The sequence below is a fragment of the Ursus americanus genome, chromosome 12 (assembly GCF_024610735.1).
Source record: "Ursus americanus isolate L20-20 chromosome 12, mUrsAme1.1.p, whole genome shotgun sequence".
NCBI lineage: Eukaryota > Metazoa > Chordata > Mammalia > Carnivora > Ursidae > Ursus > Ursus americanus.
This window is the reverse complement of record NC_142138.1, coordinates 4,892,743-4,919,615: the sequence shown is the minus strand read 5'-3', so window position 1 is coordinate 4,919,615 and position 26,873 is coordinate 4,892,743. Positions and strand designations below refer to the sequence as shown.

The 26,873-nt window shown below is 47.2% G+C and overlaps 1 protein-coding gene and 1 pseudogene across 2 annotated transcripts; one reads left to right on the top strand and one right to left on the bottom strand.

Moving 5' to 3' along the window:
- Positions 1-62: 62 nt before the first annotated feature.
- Positions 63-26,824, bottom strand: RAD54L (RAD54 like). 2 transcript variants are annotated; one of them, XM_045799649.2, is made up of 18 exons: positions 26,138-26,824; positions 25,947-26,033; positions 24,392-24,511; positions 17,677-17,737; positions 16,827-16,962; positions 16,314-16,383; positions 15,917-16,205; positions 15,565-15,689; positions 10,419-10,569; positions 6,734-6,860; positions 5,614-5,688; positions 5,344-5,474; positions 4,696-4,806; positions 4,420-4,543; positions 3,980-4,058; positions 3,499-3,678; positions 356-519; positions 63-273 (listed from the first exon to the last, which is right to left on the bottom strand). In XM_045799649.2, the coding sequence occupies exons 1-18, from the start codon at positions 26,138-26,140 to the stop codon at positions 63-65; spliced, it is 2,244 nt and encodes a 747-aa protein (XP_045655605.1). In that variant the 5' UTR covers positions 26,141-26,824. The 2 variants fall into 2 exon arrangements, with proteins under 2 accessions (XP_045655605.1, XP_087721979.1); XM_087865853.1 differs by lacking the exon at positions 4,696-4,806.
- Positions 6,814-9,038, top strand: LOC148109130 (large ribosomal subunit protein eL38 pseudogene; annotated as a pseudogene).
- Positions 26,825-26,873: the final 49 nt, after the last annotated feature.

The following is a 26,873-nucleotide window of genomic DNA, read 5'->3' as shown; positions in this document are numbered from 1 at the left end:
GCAAGGAGCCCCTTTTTCCCTGTCTCCTTCCTCTAACAGCTACACCCAGACCAACTGGTTTATCAGCAGAGGCCCCGCTGCTCCTCATGAGAGCGCTGGTGGAAGACGAACGTGATGGCCGTGGAGGCAGCATCCCAAGCAGCCTGGAGTACCTCATCCTTGAGCCCCCGCTTATCGGTGTTATGGTTCCACTGAGCCAGGTCTGAAGTACAGTCAGAACCATCGGGGGGTGGCCGGACCTGGTGGTTGTTGACACAGCGGCGGCAGCGCAACCTGGGGGCAGAGGACAGTGCTGTGGTGACTACAGAGCCCATCTCCATGCTGTGCAGGGAGTTCAGAGGTAATGGCCACCCACCTGTCATGTGTGTCACTAAGGCTAGCCTCATGCAGGGTAAACAGCTCCTTCAGCTCGCCCAGAGAGAAGTGCCGCGCCACCTCCTGCTCCTCATCCACCACGCAGCTGCTCAGTGCCTTCTTGTGGCTCTGGCGCTGCAAGATCTTCTCCTCAATGGTTCCTGCCTGGGGGGGCAGGGGGGTCCAAGGGATGCATGGCTGAGTCATCCCCAAACACGGGGGGGGGGGGGGCGGCGCAGGAAAACCCAGGGGTTGAAACCATAGCCATCCAAGAGAAGGGGAAATAAAACTGAAAGTCCTACAGCCACACACCTGCTCAGCTGAGCCCATTTTCCCAGTCTATCTCTTGGGAACATGACTTGTACATGTCTGCTCACCCAGGATATTTTTGGTACAAATGGAGGGTTTCATGGCCTGGCTAAACTCCTTCAGAGTGAGCTGAGGTTTGCAGCAGCTTCACCAGAGCTCCACACCAAGCCAGGTCTCTCTCACTCAATATCATTAGGGTATCCTAGGCCAGGCCCTATGCGTGAGGATACAAAGAAGAATCAAATATGATCCCTATTCTTGAGCTCACAGTCTAGTGGGAAAGACATAAACTAATCGGTACAATAATAAAAACCTGTATAGGATACCCAAGGGCCCATAAGAAGGATGGTAGAGGGCAGTGCTGGAAAGCTTGAAAGGTTATCCTTGAGTTGAACCTTAAAAAAAAATGAGTATATGGTTTACAAGGAAAGAGAGAAGGGAAAGCTCTTAGGTCCCACATAGGAACAAAGGAATAAGCCTTGCCTACCAGAGGACTGAGAACTTGAGCCTGTCTAGAGGATGGTGGGAATGTAGTAAGAGCTGGGACTGAGAAAGTCAGCAGAGGTCATACTGGAGAAGTATGGATGCCGGGCTGAAAGAGCTTGGCCTTGTCCAGCAAGTGATGAAAAGCAAAATCAGAATTTTTGTCAAGTTCATTCAGGAAGCAGTATGTGAAGAACAGGTTAAGACCAAAGGTAAAGAATTAGGAAACTCCTGCAATATCCAAGTGAGAGAGGACTGTGACCTCAGCATGGGACAGAGAGGAAGGTTAAAGAAATTTCCAGAAGGTAAAAACCAATAGTAATTTTTGTTAGGAGACAGAGAATGGTCCATTAGGATGATACCCAGGTTTGGGTTGGTTGGATAACGGAGCCATTAAATGACAGAATTCAGAAAGAAAATGTATTTAGTCACCATGCATCCAAAGTGTTCATAAGACATGCAGGTGGAAATGTACAACAGGTGATGGAAATACGGGTCTAGAAATCAGGTTAAGAGATCCAGGCTAAAAATTCAGAGATTTGTCAATATAATGAGTGTATGTAGTCACAGAGGTAGGAAAACCAGAGTGCAATTTCCAAAGAGAACAGAATTTTAAAGATTAGTGGTCAACAGTGTCAGATGTAGAGAAAAAAATAAAGAGTTTCTTGTTTTGGCAATTAGGAAGCCAACAGTATATTCAAAAGCAGGTTCAGTGGCATAAATGGTCTGATGAGTGAGTAGAAGATGAAGTGAAGTGAATTTGTAGGCTTTGGAAAAATGTGACTATGAACAAATGGAAAGTAACCCAAAGTAGTAGCTACAATTGGACAGAGGCTTAAGAAACTTTTAAAGTGAGAGCTACTTCAGCATGTTTCTAAACCCAGGGAAATGAAGAACTTAATCAACTAAGAAAGGAAAGGACAGCAAAGAGTCTTGGGCAAAGCTAGAATGATGAGCCTCAAAAAAGAAGGAAATGATCTTCCTCTGAGAAGGGAAGGGAAGAGCCAGGTGTAGAGATTTACGAAAGAGAGGCTAGAGAATTCAAGCCTGATATCCTACGTTTTCTCTGTGAAGTAGAAGACAAGGTCTCTGCAAAAAGAATGAGAGACAGGGTTAGGTAACAAACTTGAGGGAAGTGGTGAAGGCCTGAAGTGGCTGTTGAAAGAAACAAGATATGGCCCAGCCCCAAATGGAATATGTGAATTTGTGCTAGTGCTGATCTATACCTGCAAATTTTATCTGGTGCAGAACCTGAGAACAGTTGTAATGATCCAAGTGGAGAAGGTTTTACGGAAAGAGTGGCCGAAAGGATGAATAAGAATCAGGCCAAACAGAAAGAGAAGTCAAGCCAGATAGGGGGGAGGTGGGATACTAGGGACATTAGTTTGAAGCAGATGTAGGAGGTATGAGAAAGTTGGAAGGACAGGAAGTGAGAATAGAATGACAGATATTAAAGTTTGGAACTATGTATAGTTTTGGTACTATTAAAGTTCTGGAGTGTGGCCTTGGAAGTAATTAAATGAGGGGAAGTTGAAGAGCTCATTTAAGAGGAGGTCAAGGAAACATGAAGGCCAGAATGCTAGAGAACTGCATGGTCCTTGAAGTCAAGATGATTTGGGGAAAAAATGAAGATTGGGCTGGTATCCAAAGTCATCAGTGAATTAGGAAAATAGCATAGGATAGAGGACTGTAACAAGAAAGAAAAGAGAGTAGTCAAGTCAGATAACATGAGCTTTATTTTTTTTTTTTTTTATTTATTTATTTGACGGAGATAGAGACAGCCAGCGAGAGAGGGAACACAAGCAGGGGGAGTGGGAGAGGAAGAAGCAGGCTCACAGCAGAGGAGCCTGATGTGGGGCTCGATCCCAGAACACCGGGATCACGCCCTGAGCCGAAGGCAGACGCTCAACCGCTGTGCCACCCAGGCGCCCCCGATAACATGAGCTTTAAAAGAGAACTATAAGGTGGATGGTCTGAGTGAAGACTGAGAACTTGGAGAATGCAAATACCTCTTCTTAGCCCCATGGGACACATGGCGTGTAAGACGATTACAAGGCAAGTGGCACAGGAGAAATCAGGTATGAGGGAAAGCAGGTGTCCTGTGAAAGGAAGGCGACCACAGGAGAGTCTGTTAACCACTGAACCGGTATCCAGATGGCACAGTAAGGTTTTAAAGGAATGGGGTGGAGAGAGGAAGAAAGAACAGAAGAATAAAGGGCTCTGGCTAAGCCCATAGCCTGGCCGCTGCTAGAGGCAGAAGACCAAAGAGAGGTACTGAGAAACAACCCAAGATGGTCCTGAAGGTCCTGTTCCATGACCCGCCCCTACTGTGACCACTGTCACCGTCCTTACAGACAGCAGGCGATAGATATAGCAGGTCTTCTTCTGACCATCACGCCACACCCGGGCCATGGCTTGTTCATCATTGGCTGGGTTCCAGTCAGGGTCAAACATGACCAGTCGGTTAGCCCCAATGAGATTGAGGCCACAGCCTCCAGCTTTGCTGCTGAGCATGAAGACAAAGTCAGGGCTCTGGAAAGAGGAAGCAGGAGAAAAAGAACCTTTTGCAGCCTGAACTGGAATCCTATTCAGCCCAGCAGACTGTTCTCTCACACACATCTGTACTCTCATGCTATAAGGACCACCAATTTGTCTGCCTACCAATTTCCCAGCCCAGCTATCACCAACCAGCCTAACCCCACCACACCCACCAGAAAAGGGGGAAGAAAAAAAAATCAGAGACCCTAAAGCAGAGCACCCTTATAGCCTCTCTATCACCCCTTGACTCTGACGTTACTGCATTGGTCGTGTGGGAACAGGGCTGTACATTTACCAGTGGATTGTTAAAGCGCTCCACAACCTTGGCTCGCTTCTTAATGGACATTGTGCCATCCAAGCGGACATACAAGTACCTGAAGGGGAATCCAAAGATCAAAACCAAAGAAGGAAGCAGAGCCCCGAAGCCCCGCTACCGAAGGAACTGAACTAACCATGCTTGAGGCTATTCATGTACAGCCTGAGGCCCTAAACTCCCAAAGGGATAGGCAGGGAGCTAGAGCCCAGGACTCTGTCCTCTGGGAGTACCTGAAGGACCAAGGGCTATTCTGCTTAGGGGTGGAGCTGGGACCATCACAGCAATAAGAGAAGACATTTTCTGGGAAGCTCCTCCTATACCCACATCTTGGCCCATATCCACCAGTCAGAACAACTATTCTTCCTAGCGGGACAGTCAGGGAGACGCTGCTTTGGCGAACTGGTTAGGCTATTCCCTACCTTCGGGCCCGGCAGAGCTTCTCAAAGAGGTCCAATGTTTGAGTGTAATTGGACACCAGCACTACTTTGTCACTGCTGCGGCTTCGGGTCACTGCCAGAATGTAATCAAGGACCAGCATCTTACCTGGAGAAATCAGCAACTGTTAGCCCCCTGCAGGCCATCCCAATGCCCCAAGAGTCTTACTCCTGATATCACGCCTTGAAACAAGAATACACCTAGCACAAAGAGACGATCTCCCAGTCCTCCTCCCAGAGGAGCCCGAAGACTGGCTTTACCTGACAGCTGGGGCTCTAAAGCCTTGGAGCTATAACCAGGGGGGAATATTTCCAAAGCACCTTCGAAGCCATCCTCCTCTTCCACACACTTGTCATAGATTAGAGCTGGATCTGGGGGGGGGGCGGGGGACAACCCACAAACAAAATGCAAAATGCCAGCTACAATGCTTTCGGAAGTTTCCACTTCAGTGCTCATTGGAATCCCCTCTAGAAGCCTACCCAGCAGGCCATCCTCAGCACCAGACTTACTTGGCCCCAAATCCCAGTATGCAATCAGCTCCATCTGGGACATCTTGCTAACTAGTGTGTTCTCCCAACAAAAAGGGAACTATACCAGGGAGGGCAAGGTTTGTTCTTTGTCCTCCTGTCCAACATTTTATATGCACATGTGTGCGTGCACATACTCACACACACACAGTCCCATATACCCCAAGCATCAAGCTTGGGCTGGGCAGTGGATAAGCTAAACCTTCCAAAACAAAGGGTCTGGTTTACAGAGTATACAATGTAGGGTTCATAGCTCAGAGAGGGCTAGAATCACATGTGGGCTTTATGAGGACTGAGACAAGTTTGGAAGGTGTCTGGACCACACAGGAGCCTACCCTTGCTCACTCTTTCAGAGGACCCCAGGACATGGACCCGACTCACGATTACAAAGCTTCTTTAGTAAGGTGATGGAAGAAAGGGAAGACACACTCATCTTGCCCTCACGCAACTCTTCAGCTGGCTTGGCCTGTCTCAGAAACCTCTTGTATAATTCAGTCTGAAGGGATGTCAGCCTGAAAAAAGGGCAGCTGGATCAGCGGGAAAGGGGGACCACACCTCTGCCCTAAAGACACCGTGAGAGCCCAGCCATGCCTCAAGGGCTGAGCTTTGTTTTTACACACTCACTCCACACCCCTCAGTTGAGTTCAGTACCTACAACAAACCACCTGCTCAATCTTCACAGGCAGATATTTAGACAGGATATCAGATGTCCTCCGTATCAGACACCTGGGGAGACAGGATAAAAAGGCAAGAGGCTGGTACAAATGCTATGCTAACTACTGGAATAAAAGCTACCACCCAAAGAATCCAAAAGACTATCTTCTGTAGTATCAAATGACAGAGATCCATCAGCCCTATGGCAAACATATCTTTATGTGGGTCTCAGTCATGGGAACAAAAACCCTTTCAAACAATCTAGCTTACATTGACAACGCTTCCTCTTCAAAAGTTTAGCTGGTCTTCAAGAGAAGGCCAAGACCTCCCATTGAGCCTGGCGCTCAGACAGGGAAAGCAAGCTGCAAACCACTAAGTCCTTAGGGTAGTTTCTGCCTGCACTTGCCCAAATACCACATGGCCCAAGGTTCAATGAAATTAAGCCCATAGCTCCTGGCAGACCAGGAAGGACAGGGATCAGGCACCTGAGGAGTAGCTCCTAAGAACTAGGAATAGCACCTAAGAACATAGTGACTCTGCTTCCTACCATCTAAAATTGGGAGGGAGAGGGGGCAGGACTTCAGGATATAAATCAAGTGTATTACCTACAATAGAGGAGTCCCAAATGTACTTGTTCCCTGGATTATGTGGACCCTATGGAAAAGCCCTCTTAGTCTGGGAGCCACACCCATTCTTTAGATCTATTTCTACCTGTCAAAGAAGGCTATGGGGCCTGAGAAGGGAAGCCTGGTGCTTTAGCTCTGAGATCAACTGACAGGAAACTTCTGAGGTACTAACAATGCTCCAAGGGATATTTGCTCAGGGAGTCAGGCAACATCAGAGAAGAGCTTCCTCAACCGGACACTAAGCAGCCCAAAACCAGACTACAGGGGCCAGGCCAGGAAGACAGTAGGGACGTGACCTGCAAGACACCTCCATTCATTCAGTGGCTCTGGTCAGGGCACAGACCCCAGTCTCTAGAATCCTAGCCCTTATAGGCCACGGCCCCAAAGGACTGGACTTGGATGGTTTAGGAGGCAATTCTGATGACCTAACTTGGGGGAAAATCCTGAAGAAAGGTGCTGCTGCCTAGCCCAGCCCCCACCCTGCCATTTACCTATTCACAATGCTGGTGAGCTCCCGCAGCCGCTCCTCTCCTAGCTGTCTGTCCGCCTCACTGGCAGCTGCATCTCGACCCTTCAAAATTGGTAACTCAAAATGCTTCTTGAACTCATGGGCAGTTCCTAAGACAAGAGAGAAGGGAAAATTAAAGCACTAAAGAATGTTAAAAAAAAAAAGGGGGGGGAGTCTCACTCTTTTCTGTCCTCGCTTCTAGTCACTTGCTGTGCCAGCCACAATCTCCCCTGAGGCCCCTGATAGACATGCTTCTCAAAATTGAAGAAATCAAGGACTTTCTGCTCATGGCCAGGCAAAAGGTACTATATCTGTCAAGATCAAGAAACATAAGAGTAATGTGAAGTTTAGACTTTGATGCAGCAGGTACCTTTACACCTTGGTCGTCACAGACAAAGAAAAGGCAGAGAAACTAAAGCAATCCCAGCTCCCAGGTTTGGCAGTGAAGGAGCTGAAATGAACCTGGCACACTGATTTGAACTGTATTAAAAATTTTTTAATTAAAAAAAATGTTAAAAAATGAATGATTAGCCCACTGCCAATAGTGGCAGACTACTTTGTTACAGACCGTCTTTCTGTCAAGAACAAAGCTAGACAAGTTACAGGCAATCTCTGTTTGAATGGACCAGAAAGCTACCAAAGCAAGTGGGGACTTGAAAGGCCACACAGACAGATTAAAACTCAAATATATAACTAATTACATTAAATATAAGAGGGCCAAATAATCCAATTAAAAAGACAATACAACTGTCAGACTGGATTTTTTTTAAAAGCCCATCTATAGGGGCGCCTGGGTAGCGCAGTCGTTAAGCGTCTGCCTTCGGCTCAGGGCGTGATCCTGGCGTTCCGGGATCGAGTCCCACATCGGGCTCCTCCGCTGGGAGCCTGCTTCTTCCTCTCCCACTCCCCTGCTGTGTTCCCTCTCTTGCTGGCTGTCTCTCTGTCACATAAATAAATAAAATCTTAAAAAAAAAAAAAAAAAGCCCATCTATATACTGCTTACAAGAGATGAAGTAGCATGTATCAGTGTAATGAAGTACTGACACATGCTACAATGTGGACAAAACATTATACTAAGTAAAAGAAGCCAAACACAAAAGAAGCCAAAAATAACACATATTGCATGATTTCATTTATATGAAATGTCCAGAATAGGCAAGTCCATAGAGACAGAAAGCAGATTGGTGATTGTCAGAGTTTGAGGGAAAGGAGAAATAGGGAGTGATTGCTTAATGGGTATAGGGCTTTCTTTTGGCCAGCAATAAAAAAAGTCAGATATCTCACACAAGAGGATCTCAAATGGCCAATAAACATACTAAAAGGCGTTCAACTTGATTAAACATTAGGCAAATGCTATGAGGTATCATAAAACGTGCACCAAAATGACTATAAGTTTTAAGAATTTCCCTTAAGGAATGAAACATGAGAGACTATGGACTATGAGAAACAAACTGAGGGCTACAGAGGGGAGGGGAGTGGGGGAATGGGATAGACCGGTGATGGGTAGTAAGGAGGGCACATATTGCATGGTGCACTGGGTGTTATACACAACTAATGAATCATCGAGCCTTACATCGGAAACCGGGGATGTACTGTATGGTGACTAACATAATATAATAAAAAATCATTATTAAAAAAAAAAAAAGAATTTCCCTTAAGATAAATATTGGTAATCATATAGAGCAGAGGTCAGTAAACTACAGCCATAGGCCAGGCACCTGTTTCTGTAAATTAAGTTTTATTAGAACACAACCATGCCCATTTATTTACATTCAATGGCTGCTTTCATGCCACAGTAGCACAGCTGAGTACTTATAACAGAGACAGTATGGCCTGCAAGTCTAAAATGCCATCTAGCCCCTTAAGAAAAAAATCTGCTGGGGCGCCTGGGTGGCTCAGTCGTTAAGTGTCTACCTTCGGCTCAGGGCGTGATCCCAGGATGCTGGGATCGAGCCCCGCATCGGGCTCCCTGCTCCGCTGGGAGCCTGCTTCTTCCTCTCCCACTCACCCTACTTGTGTTCCCTCTCTCGCTGGCTGTCTCTCTCTGTCAAATAAATAAATAAAATCTTAAAAAAAAAAAAAATTGCTGACCTCTGATGTAGAGACACTGGAATTCTCATATACTACTGGCACAACCACTATCTACTAGAGCTGAACACATGCATAACATATGACCCAGCAATTCGACTTGTAGGACAAAGAATGCATATTTACATAAGAGAAATGCACACTATGCTCAGGGAAAGACATACAAGAACGCTCACAGCATCATTACTCAAAAGAATAAAAAACTGGAAACTCAACTGTCCATCAACAGAAAAGATAAATAAATTCTGGTATATTCATAAAAATGGAACAGCATTGGGGCACATGGGTGGCTCGGCTGGGTTAAGCATCCAACTCTTGATTTTGGCTGGTGATCTCAGGGTTGTGGGGTGGAGCCCTCTATCAGGCTCGTGCTGGGCATGGAGCCTGAGATTTTCTCTCCCCCTCTCCCTCTGCTCCCCTCTCTACCTCTCTTTAAAAAAAAAAGGAACCGTATACAAAGAAGGAAACCAACTACTGCCCCAAGCAACAACATGGATGAATCCCATAAATGTAATGTTGAAAAAGAAGAAACCAGATGCCAAGGAATATATATTGTATTATCCCATTTACATAAAGTCCAAAATATGCAAAAACCAATCTTGAGTGTCAGAAGAGTGCTTACTTCAGGGGGAAAAGGAGAGAACAGTGATTAGAAGGGGGTGCTGCTAGGGGCACCCGGGTGGCTCAGTTGGTTGGGCATCTGACTTCTGATTTTGGCTCAGGTCACAATCTCAGGGTCGTGGGATTGAGTCCACTGGGCTCCATGCTCAGTGCAGAGTCTGCTTGGGATTCTCTCTCTCCCTCACCCTCTGCCCCTCCCCGCTCATGCTTTAAATTTAAAAAAATCTTTAAAAAAGGGGGGAGGTGCTGCAGAGATGGTGGCAGTAATTGATCTGATAGTGGTTACACAAATGTGTTCACTTTATGAAAATCTTGCTGCTTAGCTGGCTCTTGCCTAAAGTTATCTTCCTGAGCACTGGCAAGTTGGGGTGGCACTAACAAACCGTCCCACAGATATTTATGTGCAAGAACTACCCACCTGTGGTTGCCAGAGGCTGCGGGGAATGGGATGGGGGAATGGGACAGGGGGAGTTACTATTTAATGGGTAGAGGTTCAAATCTGCAAGATAAAATAAGTTCTGGAGGTGGATGGTGGTGATGGTTGCACAACAATGTAAGCACATTTAATGACACTGACTTGTACACTAAAAAGTAGTTAAGAAACAAAAATTGCCCAAGACAGTCTGCTCCGAGGCTAAAGCTCTCGTAAGACAGCTAGGATGTGATGAGCAAAAATGCCTAGAGGTAGTGTTTCCATCCCCAGCTCAGTGACATCACATCGTGCATAGCCCTACTATCTCTGCGGTGGAAAAATGGCTGGCGTGCGCCTTGCTGAGTTGCTCAGTAGAAACAAGTTGCCCAATGGCTAAGCTACTCCCTGACAAAAGAAGTCACCTACAAGAGTGCCTAGTGACCTACATATAACTAGCATTCTGCCCTTTCTCTCTTCAGCTAGAGTTACACTCCCAAGGCCAAAGCAAGGCTCCTCTCCAATGTAGCAGACAAGGCTGGTTTCTTACCCAGAAGGCCACAATTAACAAAATGTACCAAGCTGAAATACTCAAGGAGATCATTCTGGATGGGGGTCCCGGAGATAAGCACCCGCCGGCTGGTGTTCAAGCTGTCCAGTGCCTGGTAAGTCTGATTCTCAGAGTTCTTAAGTCTGTGTCCCTGCAAGGAAATTAATTCTCACTTAGGCCTGAGCATGATGTGGCATCCCTAATGACTACAAAGTCTTGTGCGGACAGGAAAAGAGGAATCATAAACATTACAGGTCCTGGGGCCTCGGGAACTGACAGCGTACAGCAAGAGTGAGAATTTACCTGCTTGCTTAGGGAAAAAAGTCAGGCTCAGGAGATAGACCTTCAGTTTCCAGACCATCAGTGCAATATTCATAAAGCAAGGATTCCCTGGATTCCATTACCTCCCCTCCTTTTCCCTGCCCCAGACTTCAGAGCCTTAGCAGGCTGCCTATCCTCTTCAGAGACATTCAGCCATGTTCTAGACCCATGTTTGCAGGGAATCCTCCCTCCCCATCAGCCCAACCAACCCAGAACCTAGAGAGCCAGATGCCTGCTGGATTGGTCTACAAACCATGTGTAGGCTGTCAGAGCTAAAGGGACTTAGCCCAGGCTGTTCCTTCCCTCGCCCTGCAGAATCCACAGCTCAAACACTTGAAGAGCCTCTCTCTGCCTCCCTCTGCATCTGTTCCCCAATCCCTATTCTCCCTGTCACTCACCCCTCATACACACCACTGTTACTTCTCTCTTTTTTAAGGCTTTTTCAAGAAAGTTGTAAAGGACCCTATTGTCTTCCCTCTTTCCCGAAGAACCACCTGGGCAAGATCAGGCCTGTGCCTCTTCTATCCGAAGTCCCCATTTCGGTCTGTACCGGGCAAGGCACTCAAAATGCAACCACCAGGGAAAGAATGAACAAACAAGTCAGCACGCTCCCCCTCTGGTCAGCTTGTACGATGCAATTAAACACAGACCGTCCACTGACCCTCCTGTCTCTAGAATCAAGTCCAAGCTCATTAGCTTAGCACTTCTCAATAAGGCCCTAGGCAACTCCTCTCCATAGGTAACACGTCTCCTCAGCTTGTCTTAGTTCAAGAAGCCGTAACTCCTCCCCACTCCCAATGCTGGATTTCCTTAGGTCTCTTTGCCCATGCCATTCCTCTGCTCAGAATTCTCTCCCACAGGCAAATTCCTCAAATGTCACCTCCTATGCAAAGCCTTCCGCAATGACCCCAGGCTGTTGGTCTCTCCCACTTCCACGCTCCTGTGGCACCCTGTAACATAAGAGCTGTTTACTGAATCTTTTCAAAGTGCCAGGCACTGTACTAATAAGGAGCACTTCCCTATAGTCTCATCTGTAATCCAGATAACAATCAGAAAAGTAGGGGGGGCTCCTGGGTGGCTCAGTCGTTGAGCGTCCGCCTTCGGCTCAGGGCGTGATCCCGGCGTTCTGGGATCGAGCCCCACGTCAGGCTCCTACACTGGGAGTCTGCTTCTTCCTCTCCCACTCCCCTGCTTGTGTTCCCTCTCTCGCTGGCTGTCTCTCTTTCTGTCAAATAAATAAATAAAAGCTTTAAAAAAAAAAATCAGGAAACTATGAATTGTAATACCTATTTTAGAGAAAATGAAGTTGAGAGAGGTGAACAGTTATCCCAAATCACACTGGTAGAAAGTGGCAGAACTGGGATTTGAACTCAGGTCTGTGTGATTCCAAAGTCTGGGCACTGTACTACCCTGCCACCCACCTACTGCTATATATTCTAGAGTACTAAGCATACCCTACTATACTTAATCTCCTCAGCTAGACAGGAACTTCTTAAGGCAGAGACCATGTCAGACTTGCCTTTATATAATAACTTGGTGCATAGGACAGAGCCCCACAGAGAAGTGCTCAGTAAATGTCTGTTGAAGGAAATGAATGAATAACCACCATTGCTATTAAAGAAGAATTAGACCTAGAATTTTTTTTGGGGGGGGGGATTTAAAACCCAAACTCTGGGGTGCCTGGCTGGTTCAGTCAGAAGAGTGTGCTACTCTTGATCTCAGGGTCATGAGTTCGAGCCCCACGCTAAGTGTAGAGACTGATTAAAAATAAAACTTTTTTTTTTTTTAAGTAGGCTCCATACCCAGTGCAGAGCCCATGCGGGGCCCAAACTCAGAACCCTGAGATCAGGGGCGCCTGGGTGGCACAGCGGTTAAGCTTCTGCCTTCGGCTCAGGGCGTGATCCTGGCATTATGGGATCGAGCCCCACATCGGGCTCCTCCGCTGTGAGCCTGCTTCTTCCTCTCCCACTCCCCCTGCTTGTGTTCCCTCTCTCGCTGGCTGTCTCTATCCTGTCAAATAAATAAATAAATTCTTTAAAAAAACAACAACAAAAAAAACAAAAAACAAAAAAAAACAACCCTGAGATCAAGACCTGAGCTGAGATCAAGAGTCAGATACTCAACTGACTGAGCCACCCAGGTGCCCCAAAAATAAAATCTTATAAAAAAATAAAAACAGGGGTGCCTGGATGACACAGTCAGTTGGGCGTCTGCCTTTGGCTCGGGTCGTGATCCTGGGGTCCTGGGATGGAGCCCTGCATCAGGCTCCCTGCTCAGGGGGAGTCTGCTCCTCCTCTTGCTGTGCTCTCTCTGTCTCTAAAAAAATTAATTAAAATCAGAGAGAAAAGAAAAGAAAGAAAGAAGCCAAACTCTGGGAACTCAGCAAATCAAATGTTCAGCCAGATGAAAAGTTGTCAGAGCTCTAATAAATTAATAAGCTGCTGCTGAATTTCTGTTCTGGCAGAGTTCTCCACTTACCTTTTTTAAAACAAAAAAATGATACCACGATCAAATACCACTTTTCTCTCTGAAACATGAGCCCTATGAGTAGCATTCTTGTTTTTTATGCATTTCCCCAGGACGCTTTTTCTGACTTGCTGTGTGCTCTAGATCTTATAAAGTAACATATATGGGTTTGGAGAAGGCATACAGGGCCAGTCCTCCCATACCTAAGCCACGCTTCCTACACCAAGTTTTGGGTTACATCCAAGGCAGTAAGGGTAAGAGCCAGGTCTTAAAATCTCAGGCCTGGATTCAAGTCCCAGCTCACTAGGTCCTAGCAGGGGGAAACTGGGCAGGTCATCACACTTCTCCTAACCTCCAAAACTGAAATGACGACAACAATGTCAATCCCTCGCCTATTCATATACTTTACAAAATATTTCCATAGATCTTCTCTCTGGATGTGGACCATGTCCCTTTCAGGTAGACCCTATGCCATCCATTCGCTGTACGGAAGTAACAGAGCCTCTGAGCAGCCTCACGTGCACAGTATGCTTACGAGTGGCAGAGCACGGCTGACCCCAAGTCTTCTGACTTGCTCTAACTCAGATTACCGTAAGGACCAAAGATTCTGTGCACAGCGTTATCATGCAGCACTTGTGTGTGCCAGAGAGAAGCATCTGCTAGGAGGAAGCACTGCGGGTGCTGGGAGCAGGAAAGCCTGGGGTGGCATCTTCCCTTTCCAGGGCCTGAACGGGACAAACGGACAAACCCCTCCTAGAGTAGGCTATCTTTCCGGACTGGCTTCCTCACGTCTCTGACAACTGACAAATTGCGGACAAAAAAAGGTAGATGAGTAAAAAGGAAGGCCAGGATGCTGCAGTGTGGCAAGCAGCAGCCTGGTCCCCTCTGCCCTACAGAGTCAGCTCCGAAAACAGGACGGAAAGGAAAAGAAAGGAACACTACAGAGCAGAAGAAAATCTAGATGGGCCAGGGCCCTGAGCTTTATAGGGTTATCACACATAGAGCCCACCTCAACCTGCTAAATCCTTTACTCTTACCAGAAAGAACAGCCCATTGAGGTGTCAAAGGTTGGTATACATGCCCGATAATGATGGATTCTTTATTAAGGACAAAAGCCCAATTGGGAAAGAGATCCTAACTAGCAGGCTTGAGTAAGCCTTTCTTCTCTGTAATCTCCCAAAAGTCCCTCAGACACTGAGCTAATCTGTTGTTCCCAGAGCACAGTCAAGCTTGCCCATCAGTTGACAAATGGGGCCAAGTCTTTCAGCCATCTCTCCACTAAAGCCCCAGTGGTGTGCAAAGTGGCCTTCACTCTTCCCAAGAGGTGCAAACAATGGTAGCAGCCTTGGGGTAGCCAAGCACCCTGAAAACCTGGAAAATTCTTTATACCGAGAAGTTCCCAGCCACCCTCCTTCCTTTCTAGGTAGTAGCATCTCTACCACCATTCATGCATAGTGATGGAAAAAGGTAGAAAGTAACTATTACCACATTTCTCTTTGTCAGAGTCGGAGAGTCAACACAGGTTAAGGTGTATGGACTATCCACACTGGGCTTTTCTACCTCTGTGTTTCTGTTCACACGCGTCCCCCCAACGTACAACAAAGAATCTTAAGACAATTACCAGTCTTACGACATACCAGGCACTCTGATACGAGCTTTCCCTCATTCACCTCATTGAATCCTCACAGTAAACCCAAGAAACAAACATGATTACACCACTTTACTGACTCAGAAACAGAGGCTCAGGTGGTTAAGTAACTTGTCCAAGATCATTTTACCAGTAAGCAGAAGAGCCAGAATTTGAACAAAAGACTCTCTGACTCCAGAGCCTATTCCCCTAAACACTGTACTGTGTCTCTGTACCCATCCAAATCTCTCTCATCCTCCAACGTCTTTCCTTGGTCTAAAAATACCATCTGGAGGCACAAAACCAAACAGTCCACAGTACCTCACCCTCTTTGGAGTGCCAAGCACCGCTTAACCCCTATTGGCAGGTTGGTGTCAAGGGCTCTCCCTCTCACTTGCATCCTCTACGGCAACAAGTTCTGTTCTTAATATTCCCCAGTGACTGGGACGCCTGGGTGGCTCAGTCGGTTGAGCGTCTGCCTTTGGTTCAGGTCATGATCTCGGAGTCCTGAGATCAAGGCCACATCAGGCTCCCTGCTCAGTGGGGAGCCTGCTTCTCCCTCTCCTTCTGCGCCTTCCCCCCCAACTCACCTCACTCATGCTCTCTCTCACTCTCTCAAATGAATAAAACTTAAAAAAATTAAAAAATACTGACACAGCCCTTGGATGGCAGTTCTTAGTGAGGAGATTTCAACACTTTCTTCTACCACCCAGACCGCTGAGAGTCAAGTACCTCGTCACAGATGACCAGCCCAACACTCCCTTTCTGGAGGACTCCAACATGAAGGCGGAATGTCTCATAGGAAATGATGAGGATGGGAGAAGGCACTCGGGCTCCACGCTGGTTCATGAATCCTTCTACAACAGAAAACACGTCAAGGGAACAAATCTTAGAATATCTTGAAAAAAAAAAAAAAGTTTGACAGTTCTTTAGTTGAGCCTGGAAATAACTATTTCCACTATTTTGCAAGGGAATTCTCTTCCACCCCCTCATTGCCCTCGGCCTGCTGGCCATCAGGGAGCATACACACAAGAAAGGAGCAAGTTGTATGGAACGTACAGCCAACTCTGCTAAGGCTCCATACCCAGCTTTTGGTCTATCTCGTCCTTAGAGCCTCCATCAATGGCCAGAGGTTGGATCCTCCCTCCAAGCCATTTCCCAACTTCATTGTACCAGTTCTTCACTAGGCTGGAGGGTGACACCACCACTGCCTTGTCAATTTCTGGTCTGCACTCTGGACTCTGGCGCAAAAGCGTCCACATCAGCGTGATGCACTGCAGCGTCTTGCCCAGGCCCATCTCGTCGGCCATGATGCAGCCGTGGCTGCCCGGGACACGCCGGCTCGTGACGCACTCCCACAGGAACTTCACTCCCTGGGGAGGGAACAACAGCACTCAGCCACTCTGGCATCCACACTGCTGCTGCCCCAGGGATGGCAGCCTGGGTCCCAGCCCATACCTTTCTCCCCCCAGCTCCTTTACCTCTCTCTGATGAGGCCGCAAGACCTTACTGAGGACAGGATCAACAACCACATGGACAGGGAGTTTTTCCCTGAGAAAACACGGCAAAGAACACAAGGAGCTCAGACAAGTGCAAGGGTACGCCCTCAGGAAGTTATGTCCTGCTGATCCAGAGGCCACAGAGGCAGCTGCCTGAGAGGGCCTTTGTGGCCTGATAATCAAACCATAGCAAATTTTGCTCCAGGAGTTAGAAAGTGAGGAGAGGGTTCCCTATGTCATCAATCCCTCCTGCTCCCCTGAGCAAGCTTGGCAGGAAGGGCGAGGAACCTCCAGCAACTGGACATCCCTACAAGCTCTTCCCCAAGCACTCTCCTTCCCCCCTACCCACTCTCTGGATGGTGGTGCAGTGGTCATGACAGTACTCTGAAAACATGCCAGTCCCAAGGAAAAATCACACCAAAATGCCCTCTGCCCTTCCAGGTATGTGCACTTCATGGAAGACCAGACCTACTCAAGAAACACCAATGTACATACTTGTCAAGCTTCAGCTGGTCATGGGCGCTCAGCGGGGGAGGCTCGTACAAAACCAAGGCACCTTCTTCCAAGGGGTCGTGGAGGGCCCGGCGGACCCCAGCTCTTTTGAGGCCCAATGCCCGAGAGCCCAGAGGACCTAGAAACCAACAATCTGTCACCTGAGCCTCTACATTGAAGAGATCAGCAGGCCCAGCTCAAATGCCTATCCTTCACATAACCTTTCCCAAGCTTGCATAGGACCCTTTCTCTCCCAGAACCTCTCCAAACCCAGCTGTGTGCCTCTATCTGACCATTATCCCAGTCTGCCTCCCATCAGAACTCTTCCCATTTTACTTCTCCCATTTAACTATAAACTTCTGAAGGGCCGGGTCTTGCTCATCTCAAGTCAATCCTAGAAAGGTCTAGAACCCAAAGGAGCCCTTCAAGACGCAGAGCTCTTCAGAGTTGGGCCTCCTTCTTCCCCAGCCCCAGTTTTAGCACAATGCTATGTCCCACATAGGACAGGGGAAAACTCTGTAGAAGAGTCAACCTCAGAAATGAGATGCTACTAAATTCACTTAGATTGAATGAAGCCTGGACCCATCAGCCCCCGAGGCCCACCAGGAGCTTCCCGAGCACTGGCACATCCCCTCCAAGAAGATGAGAGGCAGTTAGTCATGGCAGGCCTTGCTGAAGCTATCAAACACAGCCTTCATGCAGGCCTCTAGAGTGTCACCCCACACACTGTCACCACTGGCCTGCCATCTTCAATTCCAAGGTAAGCATGTATTTATAAAAGCAGAGGTTTTAAATAATTCAGATACATTCCCACATGACTGATTCAAAAAATAGGAAAGTCTCCATCTTTTACCTTGATAATTTGGAATGGGGATCTTAAAAGGCTTTGACAAAATGCTTCGAATAAAGGCTTCCTAAAAAGAAAGAAAAGAAACAGGGATTCAGGAGTGATTAAAGATGCTATGGGATAATATTTTTACCGACGCAGTCTAAACTGCCTATTTAGGGGCACCTGGGTGGCTTAGTTGGCTGAGCATCTGACTCTTGGCTTCAGTCAGGTTGTGGTCTCGGAGTCATGGATTGAGCCCCACATCAGGCTCCATGCTCAGCAGGAAGTCTGCTTGAGATTCTCTCTCTCCCGCTCCCTCTGCCCCTCCCCCCACTCACACCCGCTTTCTTGCTCTCTAAAATAAATAAATCTCAAAAAAAATTTAAAATAACATGCCTATTTAAAGATAATACATTCAGGGCATTATATTTTGATTACATCTCACTCAGATGCATCTAGAACATAAGGAGAGGTGCTCCACATTAGGTTATTAAGTTTTACACAACAGCTTTCAACTTTGAGGCTTTACATAAGATTCGACAAATACTCAGAGACAGCAGAGTGCCACTGGCAAGTACCCAGCCTCAGTCGTCAGCCACAAGGCTTCAACCCATTCGTTCATGAAAGGCCATGCCAGCAAGGACAACTATTCCCTAGGGTACAGCACTTAAGAAGAAAGCACCACAAACTTACCCAACCTCAGTACTAACAGCAAACTCCAATATTTGGATCCAACCACTCTCCTACAGGACTCCATCTTCCCAATCGTACCTCACATTTCTTTTGTCATATCAATTCTGCCTACTAGATCTAATTTCCACGTCGACCTCCCTGGGAACTAACCAGACCTTCAAAAAGTAGTGGTAGCAGCAGTAACAGGAACAGTAGTATTAGTAAATACTATTAACAACAACAGCAAAAATGACAACAATGATGATGACTAACAGCGTACCCCAGATGCAGTGCTAAGCACTCAAGACGCCTGCACTCAGGCTGCCGCTGAATCCTCATGACCAGCACTAGGAGGTCTATGTATTATTACCAGTATCTCCATTTTACAGATGGGCATATTGAGACTGAGTGGTTAAGTCACTTTTCCAAGTCACAGGGACATGACAGGTACAGGACTTTCCTCATTCCAAGATCCTTACTTGTAACCAGTGGGCAGTATGGCCTCCTAATTCCACCTGTTTGACTACAGCCATATGGATCAGCCCAGAGTCAGCAGCTTCTTGCCACAGGAAGGCATGAGAGAGGGAACAACATGAGAAAGAGGACGTGAGAGGGCAAACAAATCACCAAAAAAAGCAAGTGGGACAAGGGTGACAAGAAGCAAACATAATAGGTCCTAGAGAAGGGTAGCCTTGGTGCCTGCACCTCAGAGCCTACAGGAAGCCTCTGTGCCAGCGCCCCAGACTGGAACCAGCACTGGGCGATGGGGCTGGGGCAGAAGAGCAGGCAGGGGGTCCACAGCACCAGCCCCTGAGCTAACTCTGACAACTCCCAAAAAAGTTCTGGTCTTCTGGTCTATATAACCCTGAGCTCTCTGGGGAATTACAATGGCCTGTGAACCTCAACAAAACAAGAGCTGAAACCCCAGACAACAAGAACAGAAACCCTAAAGGTAGTTTTAATGGGACTACATTAGTGGAAAAAGAAATAATGAAAAATATTCCCCTCAAGCAAAAAGGTAGTTTAACAGGGAAAAAGGCAAACCTGTCTTGCCCTGAAATTTTTACTTTTATTTTGACCCATTTCTACAAAGATTATACATTTCTAGAAACTCAGTGTACGTTAGATAGGAAAAATATAATGAACATATTTGACAATCTACTGGAAGAAAGAAAAAGAATGTGGAGAACTGAACTTCATCGCACTAAATAACATGATGGGGGCATTAGGAGAAAGGCCCAATTCTTTATTTGCATATTTCTTTGCAGCTGAATAAGATCTTGTACTATTTTTAATTACCATGATTATTATAATTATGAATAGCAATGATAATGAGAAACTTGCATATGAACAATGCTAACATAAAGCCACCCTTAAGTCAGAAGAAAATGATGGGGTGTCTCGGTGGCTGTTGGTTGAACATCTGACTCTTGATTTCAGCTCAGGTGGTGATCTCAGGGTCTTGGGGTCAAGCCCGCAGCATCGTATTGGGCTCCACACTCAGCAGGAAGTCTGCTTCTCTCCCTCTGCCCCCCCCCCTAGCTCTCCACACAAGCTCTCTCCCTCTCATAAATAAGTAAATAAATAAGAGGGAAAGGAAGGAGATGGATTCTAATTTCCTTTCTAATTTGGCTTCAATTCTAAACCTGAAATATTATTTTAAGGTTTTTTTTTGGTAAAGTAATCTCTCCACCCAACATGGGGCTTGAACCTATAACCCCGAGATCAAGATTCTTATGCTCACTGACTGAGCCAGCCAGGCACCCCCCAAAAACTGAACTATTGTTTTCAAAATTGTCAATACAGAAGGCTAGATTTGAGGCTCTGAGTAGCCAAGAATTTATGCTCCAGATTTAAAAAGCAAGACTTTGAACTGCAAGCTTATGCAACTCGTGTGGGAGAATGTGAACATCCCTGGCCAAAAACATGAGGACACAGCCTACAAGACTTGCAATGACCAGCCTCTGGGAATCTGGTCTGGTAAGACTGGCAGGGGAGAGAGCATGCTCTCACTTTCTTTATTTGGTTACTGCAAATTCATACCATCCCTTCCTTCTGATAGAAGAGGGAGAGCATTCCTGCTCCCCACCAAGATCAAAGCTTCCCTCTTCCAGAGATTCACTCTATCAGTTCTGCCTGATCTCTCCTATATCTCAACCTCTCCCTCTCTACTAGCTCTCTTTCACCAGCATTTAAAACATACTTAACTCTCTATTTTAAAAACAAAAATTCCGGGGCGCCTGGGTGGCTCAGTCGCTAAGCATCTGCCTTCAGCTCAGGGCGTGATCCCGGGGTCCTGGCGTTCTGGGATCAAGACCCACATCAGGCTCCTCCACTGGGAGCCTGCTTCTTTCTCTCCCACTCCCCCTCTTTGTGTTCCCTCTCTCGCTGGCTCTCTGTCAAATAAATAAATAAAATCTTTTAAAAAATAAAAATAAAAACAAAAATTCCTTTGGGGTGCCTGGGTAGCTTAATCAGTTAAGCACCCGACTCTTGATTTCAGTTCAGATCATGATCTCAGGGTCCTGGGATCAAGCCCCGTGTGTGTGGGCTGGGGGCGGGGGGGGGGTATTGGTCTATGCTCAGTGGGGAGTCTGCTTGAGATTCTCTCTCCCTTTCTGCCCCCACCCCACACACACTCGCTCTCTAAAATAAATTTTTTAAAAAATTCCTTTAACCTCTTAACTCCTCCTCTTCAAACTTCTAGAATGAGTGTCTGTCTCCCCTTTCTAATCTTCCCCTCCTCTGAAATGACTCTGGCCAAGATCACCAATGGGCTACATGACCTTAACTCCAGTGGACATGTTTCTATCCTTATCTGGCTAGACAAAGCTGGCCACTCTTTCTTCTCAAATATTCTCTGCCTTTGACCACGATGACACCACTTTCCTACTATTCTGCCTCTTCAGGACCTCATGCTCAATCCCCTGAGGAGCTCTTCTGTCTCTGCATAACTCCCTTAGAAGTAAGCGCTCCTCAGGGCTCAGGGCTGCACCTCAGCTCCTCGGACTGCACTCACTGACACTCCAATACACTCTGGAGGGGTCAAATGTCTCTATGCTAAGGACCCCAAATCTATTCCCAGTCCCGGCTTCCCTCCTAGGCTCCACACCTACCCATATATGCAACCATCCCCAAATCTTGATGTCTTGTCCTACAGGACTTCAAACTCATCACATTTAAGGCTAAGTGCTCTCATCTCCAGAACTGTACTATATGATTTTCATGGGCCCGAGGCACTTTTGCCTTTAGGGTCCCCTGTATCTAGAACACTGCCTACTCTCTTCACCTGGCTGACTCCTCCTATACTCGAGGACTCAACCTACTCGGCACATTGCTCAGATTCAGGTCATTCACCAGCCTCCAGACTGCTAGACCCCGTTGTTGGCTCCCACTGCACTTGCGTCATACACTTACACAGGACAACGTGAATGAATCCAAAATGAAAAGAATCCCACAGAACTACACACTTTTTTTTTTTAAAGATGTATTTGAGAGAGAGCACGAGAACATGCACCCAGGGGAGGGGCAGAGAGAGAGAGTGAATCTCAAGCCGACTCTTTGCTGAGCGCAGAGGCTGATCTTACCCCCCTGAGATCATGACCTGAACCGACATCGAGAGTCACTTAACCGACTGAGCCACCGAGGTACCCCATACACACCATTTTTAAGGCTCAGTGAACAATTAAACAATGTATTACTTAGTGAATTATATACATATGGTTCAACGATCACAAAAGCAAGGGATGATGAAGATAATTCAGGACAGTGGTTACCTGTCAGGAAGGGAAAGGGATTATGACTTTGGTGATGTTCTAGTGCAGGATGCTGGGTTCAAAGGTGTTTAGTCTGTTTTCTGTCTCACATGTTATATACATATTCCTTTGTATTTATTAAGTATTATATTAAAATGTTTTAAAATGTTTGCTGAGGGGCACCTGGGGGGCTCAGTGGGTTTAGTGTCTGCCTTCGGCTCGGGTCATGATCCTGGGATTGAGCCTGCTTCTCCCTCTCCCTGCCACTCCCCCTGCTTGTGTGCGTGTGCTCTCTCTCTGTTAAATAAATAAATCTTTTAAAAAATTACATTAGAAAAATAAAATGCCTGCTGAATGCACAAATAACTAATGTCCATTACATATTCCTATTGTCTTATTCCCATTTTTCCTTCAAAATGTCCCTGTAAAGTAAAAACAGACTCCTGTGTCTCCCCCACTCTACCACAGTTTACTTGACACCAGATGTGTGGCGTTCCCACACACAAGCAATTATTCAGCACCACCTGTGTGTCCTACAATTTAACTCAATTCTGACATTGTCTACCTGGAGAAAGAACCAGAACCCACAGGTTAGGGGCTCAGTCCTACAAGACTACCTCCCCCCCCCACCACTTCAGACGTCAATCCCAAATCGAGGTTGCTCCTTGTGCTTCAGACCAATAGGTTATAAATGGGAGGGTCCCAACCCCCTCCTGGGATTCAATTAATTTTCTAGAGCAGCTCAGAGAATTTTTGCAGCTCAGGAAAAGTTTCCTTATTAGATTACCCATTTATCACAAAGGCTATGAAAAGATATGTAGAGCCAGATGAAGAGATACATAGGGCGAGGTCTGGAAGAGTCCTGAGCACAGGAGAGTCTGTCCCTGTGGAGTTAGGAGTGTGCCACTTCCTGGTGCGTGGATGAATTCTCAAAAGTTCTCCAAACCCTGACCTTTTGGGGTTTTATGGAGGCTTCATTACATAGGCATGATTGATTAAACACTGGCCACTGGTAGGTTGGTTCCCCTGGCAACCAGCCACCACGGTTAGTTGCCTTACAAATGAATCTCATTAACATAAATTCAGGTGTGGTCAAAGGGGTTTTTAATGAATAGTAAAAGACACTTGCACCACTTTATCACTTAAGAAATTCCAAAGGTGGGGCACCTGGGTGGCTCAGTCGGTTAAGCGGTCTGCCTTCTGCTCAGGTGACAACCCAGATTTAAAAAGCAAGACTTTGAACTGCACCTCGTGCAACTAGTGTGGGAGAAGGTGAGCATCGCTGGCCAAAAACATGAGGACACAGCCTACAAGACTTGCAATGACCAGCCTCTGAGAATCTGGTCTGATAAGACTGGCAGAGGCAGGGGAGAGAGCATGCTCTCACTTTATTTGGTTACTGCAAATTCATACCATCCCTTCCTTCTGATAGAAGAGGGAGAGCACTCCTGCTCCCCACCAAGATCAAAGCTTCCCTCTTCCAGAGATTCACTCTATCAGTAAAATCTTAGAGGCTCCTGGGTGGGCTCAGCCTGTTAAGCATCTGCCTTCAGCTCAGGTCATCCCAAGGGTCCTGGGATGAGCCCTGCATTGGGCTCCTTGCTCAGCAGGGAGTCTGCCTCTCCCTCTGCCCCTCCCCCCAGCTCTTGTGGCACACGCGGTCTCATGCTCAAGTAAAAAATTAGAATCTTTAAAAAAAAAAAAAGAAAGAAAGAAAAGAAAAGAAACTCCAAAGGTTTCTGGAACTCCAGAGCTCAATACCACTGTCCTCAAAAAGTTTGGCGGAAAAAGCTTTGGTGAAGCTAAGCAGATGACTACTCTGTAATTTTGGGCAAACTAGTTAACCCCTCAGAGACGCAGCTTCCGCATCTTAAAAAAGATGCCATCATAAAGATGACATTGGATTTTACTAGACAAAGCACGTGGAAGCTGTAGGACTCTGAGACTTCTTAAAGCCATATGCTAAGTGAGAGACTGAGCTGGCATGAGGATCCTGGTTCTAATACCCTGCATGGCCTTCCCTGTCCTATACCCTCAGGTCCTCAGGAATCTGAGCCACCTGAGATCTGGAGCCCAAATAACTATAAGCAACGGGGACTCTAAGTCAGGCACACATCCTGAAGGAAAGAGGCCAGGCCTCTTCCAGGCCCTTGAGGCTGTAGGCAGACCCAAAGCCTTCACCAAAGTCTATCTGCTGGCTACTCGGAAGACCACTGAGAGAGTCTTCAGGGGTAGAAGCCTCCCTAGACAAAACAAGAAAGGTGCCTCCACAAGGTACACACATTCACCAGCAGGTTGCAATTCTGACTTACATGTTGACTACTATCCAGACAGGGTGGTCGATTGGTTAGTTGAATCAAAGGTTTCCGAAAAGGAGACAGGAAACACTCCTGGCTCTGAGTCCCACTGCTGGATTTCCGTTTCTTGGGAGTCTAGAAGAGTATTGGGGAAGGTGAGTCAAGCTGGGAAGACCACAGAGTTCATCACAATGGCAACTAACATTTAAAATGCTTATTGGGGCGCCTGGGTGGCACAGCGGTTAAGCGTCTGCCTTCGGCTCAGGGTCAGGGCGTGATCCCGGCATTATGGGATCGAGCCCCACATCAGGCTCCTCCGCTACGAGCCTGCTTCTTCCTCTCCCACTCCCCCTGCTTGTGTTCCCTCTCTCGCTGGCTGTCTCTATCTCTGTCGAATAAATAAATAAAGTCTTTAAAAAAAAAAACAAAAACGCTTATTAAATGCCAGAAACTGTGCTAAACTCTTCACATTATCATGTATCATCCTCACAACAATCCTATAATAAATGTTATACTTATTTAGCAGGTGAGAAAACTGGAAGTTCATGAGGTTACAGAACTTGTCTAATCTGAAGGGGGGCACTGGATGAGGTGAATAAAGTAAGCCAGGCAGCCCACACCATGGCAGTGAGGTCACCAGCACTGAAAGCGCTTTCTGGAACAAACAGCACCATTTCTGACCCAGCTGCACCAAGTGCTGCCCCAAGTTCAAGTCTGAGACCCATGTAAGTAGCAAGAGGCAACCTTGTCCCTCACAGGTAGAGAAGCTTCCCTGCACACCAGCAGCGGTGCAACTACAGAGCAAGACCCCACGGAACCGTCAGACAAGCTTGCAGCGGCTTGCCAAGGTGTTTGAAGCTTCAGTAATCCTACAAGAAACACCTGAAACAAACACCAGCCCCTTCACCTCTCACATACAGCCCCTGCCCAAAATTGCCTTCTAGACCTTTCTTAGCTAATCCTTCTTCAAAGTTCCAGTGGCCCTTACGTCTTGAACTGCTCTTTCTCTCTGAAATATATGTATTATCCTATTGATTTTTGTGTACATAGGTCCTACCCACAGTCAGCCCCAGAAAGCCTCAAAAGCAGGGAACAGAGCACAGAACCAATCCAAAGTCAAACATACTACATTTGAGTATTAGCAGACACTAGAGGGGCACCACTCCTCTAATCTAGGTCCAAGTGAGCTCAGGAACCCTAAGGCAGGCCTTATATACTCTACTGTTTTGTAATGTTGGGCAGGGGACAAAGAGCTAAAGAGCAGGCAGCTAGCTGCTATTGGAGAGCCATAAGGCCCAACCCAATCTGCGCTTTTGCTTTGGAATATCCCTTTCTACCAGAAAAACTGAGGCCACGTTAACTTCTAGTAAACACCTCGGGGACAAATTTTTTTTTTTATCTTGTTCAGTGCCTGACACACAGTAAGCACTAAGTAAAAGTTCACTGAAAGAAGTTTCTGGAGGTGACCAGGTTCATTCCATGTAACCCTAGAAACCAAGTCCAGGACTCCTTTCTGCCCAAACAGCCCTGCATCCTACCTGTCCTATCCCCTGGAGGGCAGGGTACTCACCACTGTCCCAGGCTGCCAGTCGTCATCATCACCAGGTCTGCCTTCCGGTTTTCTCTTGGCCAGCTGGCTAGGAGCTAAGCTCTTCCTCTGTAAGGGGAAAATGGAAACTGGGCACTTCCAGAGATCCCGCAGCCTGAACCCATTAGCCCGAGATGCAGGGCTACCCACGTCGCCCTTAGGCCCACACTTACCATCCTGGACTCAGGAGCATAAAACGTCAAGTACCCATCAAAGATCAAAGGCACCCAGCAGCTGAGAATGCAGAACTATGGCCGGTTAAAGCAAGCTGCTGTATTATTGAAAGCATGGGCTAATTAAAGACGGAGCATAGATGGAGGGAATCCAGCTAGGGGCTGGAGTTTGGGCCAAAACTGTGAGAGTGTCGGTCGCCAGTTAGTCGAGGCGGAAGAGCAGGCCACAGAGGAAGTATCCAAGCAAAGGTGAGTAAAGATCTGGGGTGGGGGAGGGGGCGGGGGAAAGGAAGATGGGAGTACCAGACTGGGCAGAGTGGAGTCGGGATAATGGTCCCAGGTGGACGTGACGGCAGGGGGTAGTTGCGGGGGTGGGGAAGAAATCACAGGCCAGGCGAGGGGGGCCGGGGTGAAAATCCAAGGCGTGGGGAGGACGAGGCGCCGAGTCCGAAGGGGTTTTTCCCAGGTCTGGAGCGCGAAAGCCAGGCCCGGACTGGGGGAGGTCGAGCAGGGGTCCAGGCAGGACAAGTAAAAGACCCGAGCTTGGGAGGGGAATACCAGGAAGAGCTGGAAAGAACAGCAGAAGTGAATCCGGGCCCTAGCACTCCCGCTTCAACCTTCCTCTTCCCAAAGCGCGCGTTAACAGCCGCCAGGAGTCTCCGGACCCGCCAGGCCCAGTGAATCGAACCTCCCGCGGTGCTACCGCCGCACCACCCATTGGCTGCGTTCGATGCGT